Source organism: Tupaia chinensis, unplaced genomic scaffold (genome assembly GCF_000334495.1).
Source record: "Tupaia chinensis unplaced genomic scaffold, TupChi_1.0 Scaffold148210_1, whole genome shotgun sequence".
Lineage (NCBI taxonomy): Eukaryota > Metazoa > Chordata > Mammalia > Scandentia > Tupaiidae > Tupaia > Tupaia belangeri.
Genome location: NW_006208060.1, coordinates 1,537,152 through 1,543,050, shown reverse-complemented (window position 1 = coordinate 1,543,050; position 5,899 = coordinate 1,537,152). Strand labels below are relative to the sequence as shown.

Genomic DNA, 5,899 nt, shown 5'->3' with positions numbered 1-5,899 from the left:
GGGGGGGATGGCCACACTACAATCCCTTCTCCTCCATTCTCCTCTTGGGATCTTGGGCACGCACGCACAAGCGCCCAGCGTGAGTTTAAGCCACCGGGTCCGGGACTCAAACCACAGTTGGCTACATGGGAGTCCAGCGACATAGCGATTATACCAACTGCTGATCCCCTTGTCTTTTTGTCTTAATAATTGTCTGAAGAGCAAAAATTCTTTAACTTTGATGAAGTATGATTTCTTGATTTTTTTTTCTTTTATGCTTTTGGTGTCTTATCTGGGAAATCTTTGCCTAATCTAAGGTTATAGAGATCTTCCAGAAGGCATTTTGTTTTAGCTTTTTTTAATTACTTGTTTAATTTCATTATTCTCATTATTATGTTTTAATTTGTCATAGGGTAAGTGTGCTCAGCAGAGGGAGAGAGAGAGAAAATGAGAAATCAAGCCGCCAGGTCCAAGACTTGAACCATGGTTGGCCACATGGGAGTCCAGGACTTAACCAACACACCTCTTGCTAGCCTTAGTTTTAGCTCTTACGTTAAGGGCTATAATTTATTTTGAGTTGTGGAACTTCAGGAGAAGGGAGAATATTTTGTTTTGTATAGATCAGAACCGCCTTGCTACTTCTGTTACAAAGCAATGGATACTAGGACCAGCAGTTGGCGTAATGGCTACGTCACTGGACTTCCACGTAGTCGACCGTGGTTCGAGTCCTGGACCTGGTGGCTTATCCCTTGCCAGGCACCTGTGCGTGAGTGCCCAAGATCCTGAGAGGAGAATGAAGGAGAAGAGACTGCAGCATGGCCATCCCTCCAGGGGAGTGGGGTAATGTCTCGCTTTCTGTCTCTCTGACTCTGTCTCTCTGGCGAGTGCACTTGCCTTATAGCAAAAATCTCTTTTAAAAAATCAAATCAGGGAACCAGCAGTTAGCGTAATGGCTATGTTGCTGGACTCCCACGTAGTCGACCGTGGTTCGAGTCCTGGACCTGGTGGCTTATCCCTTGCCAGGCACCTGTGCGTGAGTGCCCAAGCTCCTGAGAGGAGAATGCAGGAGAAGAGACTGCAGCATGGCCATCCCTCCAGGCGAGTGGGGTAATGTCTCGCTTTCTGTCTCTATATCTCTCTCTCTGTCTGTCTGGCGAGCGCACGCGCCCTACCGTGAAAATCTCTCCAAAAAAAAGAAAAAATCAAATCAGTGGATACTGACTATAGTTTCAGGTCTTGATTTTCTTTTCCACTTTTTCCACCAAAAATCACACACGCTTTTTAACAGCGTGGCCAGCTTGTCCCAGTGTGCCTGGGTCTTTCCCAGTTTTAAAACTAAAGGCCCTGGAGCCAGCAGGTGGCATAGTGACTAAGACATAGGGCGCCCACATGCCCGACCGTGGTTCAAGACTCAGATCTGGCATCTTGAAATTCACGCTGGGCACATGTGCATGCGTGCCCAAAACATAATGCAAAAGCCTTTACAAGAAAAAAAATGTATTTAGGAAAATAAGACCTGAAAGTCTCACATTTCAGGAACCTGTTAAGTTTCAGCTCAATCACAAATATATATATATAATTTATGTATATATGTTTAATATATAATATTAAATATATATTTGACATATTCATTATGTAATATATATGTATATAAATATATATTTATTTATAGTGGGTTTTAAAATCACATTGTAAGTTCTCTGATTTTGTTCTTTTTTAAAGAATTATTTATTTTAAATTTGATTACTATTCTTCAATTTTGACCAGAGAGTGACAGACAGAGAGAAAGAAAGGGGGAGGAAGCAAGCTGCCAGGTCTGGGACTCGAACCATGGTTGGCCATGTGGGAGTCCAGTGCTTTAACCACCACACCACCTGCCGGCCCCTCTGATTTTGTTCTTTTCCAAAATGGATTTGGCTCTTCTGTATACCTACATACACTTTTTTTCTGCCATAAGCACATGCACTCACCAGGGAGAGACAGAGATGGAGAGAGGGAAAGTAAAAACCACCCCCCAGTGGGGGATGGCTACACCCCAATCCCTATTTGACTCTCCTCTTGGGATTTGGGGCATGCACACATATGCGCCCAGCATGATTTTCAAGCCAATGGCCCAGGACTTGAATCATGGTCAGTCAGGTGGGAGTCCAGCACCTTAGCCACTACACCACCTGCTGGTCCCATCTACATGTTTTTTAAAGATCATCTTATCCGTGTATGAAAAATCCCACCTAGATTTAGAAAGGGATTGCAGTGAACCTACAGAGCGATTTGAGGGGAGAACCTCGCATTCTTTTTAACCATTCTGTAATATCCCACTGCATTCTGGGGCTAGTTCCCTTGAACCCCTCCTTTTGAACATGTAGACTATTTCTGTTCTCTTATTACAAAATAATGCTGTAAAAACATCTTGTGTTTCTCTTCGTTCCGGAGTGTGTACTGATTTAACGGGCAGAGACAGAGTGGAGCACCCGCAACAGGGTTTCATGCTGAGGTCCCTGCCCCCACCCTTTCCTGGCCAGTCGGGATCCAGGGCACCCCTGTGCAGCGTGTGCAGGTGAACCGGGGAACCGAACCGCATCTTCCACGTAGCCTTCTGTACTGTTTAGCTCTGCCTATCCATGCCCCCACCTGAACTTTGGATTCAGCTAAAATCCTTCACCCACATAAGTGAAGTCACGGGTTGCTCTTTTTTTTTTTTTTTTTTTGGAGAGATTTTTGTTCCAAGGCACGTGCACTCACCAGAGAGACAGGCTTAATCCCTTCTCCATTCTCCTCTCTGGATCTTGGGCATGCACACACACATATCCAGCATGAGTTTTAAGCCGCCAGGTTCAGGACTCAAACTGTAGTCGCCTACGTGGGAGTCCATTGACGTAACCATTATACTACCTGCTGGTCCCCACAGGTTGCATTTAAGGTGTTGCTAGTAACGATCCAAAAACATGTTACCAGTCCACGCACCCCATAACATTTCTAGAGAGAGTGTAAAGATCAGAGTGGCCACTGGCCAGCCAATGGGATGGTTCCCTTGGGTTGGGAGCCCACTTTGGTCCAATCAGCAAAGGGAATGTTCTTACAGGCACAGGTGGGTTGGGTGGATGGGGAAAGATGGGCTCTCCTGGTCTCCGGAAGGCATTGCGACCGCTAACCTGGGTCTGCGCCCATACAGGGCACGTTGGTATATACTTTGCAGGAAGTAAAGCCTACTGTCTTCTTCGGGGTGCCCCGGATTTGGGAGAAGATGCAGGAGAGAATAAAGGAGAGTGGTGCCAGGTCCTCGAACTTGAAGAAGAAGGTGTTTTCATGGGCAAGAACCATTGGCTTAAGGGTCAACACTAAAAAGATGATGGGGTAGGTGGGGGAGCCTGAGGGCTGGGAGGGGAGCAGGTGAGGAGGCTTGGTCTTCTCTGTCTGGGTCCCCCAGTTCTCTGTGGCTTAGTAGTCACTGGACTTCCTCTAGTTTCTTTCTTTCCTTTTTATTAGAAAGATTTATTTATTTTCATTTCACTTGTTATTATTAGTATTTTTTAATTTGACCAGAGAGAGAGAGAGACACACACACACACAGAGAAAGCAAGAAAGCAAGCTGCCAGGTCTGGGACTCGAACCGCGGTCAGCCCTGTGGGAGTCCAGTGCCTTAACTACCACGCCACCTGCCGGTCCCCCTCCGGCTTTCTTATTCACAGGAAACAAGATACTCCTGTGAACTACCGCATGGCCAAGGCCCTCGTGTTCAGCAAGGTTAAGAAAGTGCTTGGACTGGATCACTGCCACTATTTTATCAGCGGGGCCGCGCCGCTCGCTGAGGACACCACCCAGTTCTTCCTGAGCCTGGACATACCCATAGGCCAGATGTACGGGATGAGCGAAAGCTCAGGTCCCCACACAATTTCCAACGCGAATATGTACAGGATTCTAAGGTATCTCCACTCCCCGCCCCCAGGCAGACCCCCAGAGCTCCAGAGATGTGGGACCGAGGGGGTGAAGATGAGTGGTGGCTGGTGGGTCTCTGAGCTAAGATAAAAGCTGACTTAGGGCCTCCAGAAAGATCCCTGTTCTCCAGCCACCCAACCCCAAGTTTCTTTTTTCTTTATTTTTGAGAGAGAGATTTTTGCTAGATGGCACATGTACTCACCTGAGAAAGAGAGAGAGACCAAAAATGAGAAATCACTCCCCAGGGGGATGGCCATGCCACAATCCCTTCTCCTCCATTCTCCTCTCGGTATCTTGGGCACGCACGCACATGAGCCCAGTGTGATTTTCAAGCTGCTGGGTCCAGAGCTCAAATCTGTGGTCAGCCACTGGGAGTTCAGCAATGTAACCACTACGCCATCTGCTGGCCCCTAAGGTTTTTCTTTTAACTGGTGGTGGGAGGAATATGATGCCACCTTTAACAACCTCCCAGAGGCAAACAAACGCCTGTGTTCTTTTATGCTGACCTGGTATTGACATGTATCATTTCCATGCAAGCAGAAGCAATTTCCCTGTGAGTACAGACAGAAAACTTCCCTCCCAAATCATGACTTGCAAGCTGGAGCTTAGCAACCAAACAGGCGCAGATAAAATGGCATCTCTCACAATCTGGACTCACAATGCAAACTTTCACTCATTTTTTTTTTCTTTTGGTAAAGATTTTTGCCTTAGGATGTGTGCACTTGCCAAAGAGAGAGAAAGAGATACAGAGACAGTGAAAGGAAAAGTGAGAAATCACCCCCCAGGGGGATGATCACACTGCAATCCCTTCTCCTCCATTCACCTCCTGGGATCTTGGGGACACACGCACCCTGGTGTGAGTTTCAAGCCACCGGGTTCTGAACTCGAACCACAGTTGGCAATGTGGGAGTCCAACACCTAAACTGCCACACCAACTGCTGGCTTCTCCCTTCATTCTTGACTCAGACCACCCAGGCTTACAAATCCAGTGGATCAAGTTGGTAAGAGAGTCTTGTGGAGAATGCTCCACGTCAGTGCAAACGGCAGCCTCATTTTTTCCTTTATGACAGAAGAAGAAAGAAGAGAGACAGAGGTAGTTTTCAACAGAGTCTCACCATGCCCCAGCCTCCCAATTAGCTAGGATTACAGGCATGCACAATCATGCCTGACATGTTCAAGCTGACACAAGAACCAAATCCAGGCTCCCTAAGTGGCTTCCAGACACTCGAGCATTGGTGCTACCTGTGCATACCACAGCTGGGCTAGTTGCTTCATTTTTACCAGCTGCATGGTATTCCAATGAATGGACATACCATAATTTATTTAAATGATCTCTTTATTGGTAGTTCAGGCTTAATTTTCTGTATCAGTTATCCCTGCAAACAATGCTACAGTTAATGCTTTATATATATATATATTTAAAGAATTATTTTATTTAACTTCATTAATTTATTTACCCATTTTAATTTGACCAGAGAGGGACAGGGTGAGAGCGAGAGCAAGTGAGAGCGAGAGGAAAGTGAGAAAGCAGCCTGTCAGGTCCGGGATTCGAGCCCTGGTTGGCCATGTGGGAGTCCAGCGCCCTTAACCATCTCGTCACCTGCTGACCCCTCATTTACATTATTTATGAGATGTTGAAAACCAATTTGTATACATTTGAAAGTCACTTAAAATCAGCTGTCCTCAAGTCATCCCTGCAGCCTAGTGGTTAAGGAAATCAGTTCCCACATGGCCAACTGCAGTTGGAATCCCAGTCCTAGTGGCTTGAAAAACACTCTGGGCACATTCACATGCATGCCCCAAATCCCAACTGTGGGAGGCTGCGCACCAGCGAGTCTGCCGAGGTTTCTCAGAGAGCAAACAATTACCGTGATTGGTTCCCTTCAAAAAACCTGACCTTCGAAACCTTGCTCTGATTGGCCACTAGAATCCCTCAAATTTGCATATCCGGCACCTCATGATTGGTCCAAAAGCAACCAATCAC

The 5,899-nt window shown here is 46.5% G+C and overlaps 1 protein-coding gene across 4 annotated transcripts in view; it reads left to right on the top strand.

The window, feature by feature from the left end:
• LOC102494254 (long-chain-fatty-acid--CoA ligase ACSBG2) overlaps positions 1–5,899 on the top strand; it is a 31,576-nt gene that overhangs the window by 18,884 nt on the left and 6,793 nt on the right. For 3 of the 4 annotated variants that reach the window (XM_006170258.2, XM_006170256.2, XM_014584938.1), the window contains 2 exons: positions 3,152–3,333; positions 3,669–3,902. In XM_006170258.2, coding sequence (XP_006170320.1) covers positions 3,152–3,333; positions 3,669–3,902 — 416 coding nt within the window. The remainder of the gene's footprint in view (positions 1–3,151; positions 3,334–3,668; positions 3,903–5,899) is intronic. The other variant, XM_006170257.2, reaches the window with a different exon arrangement.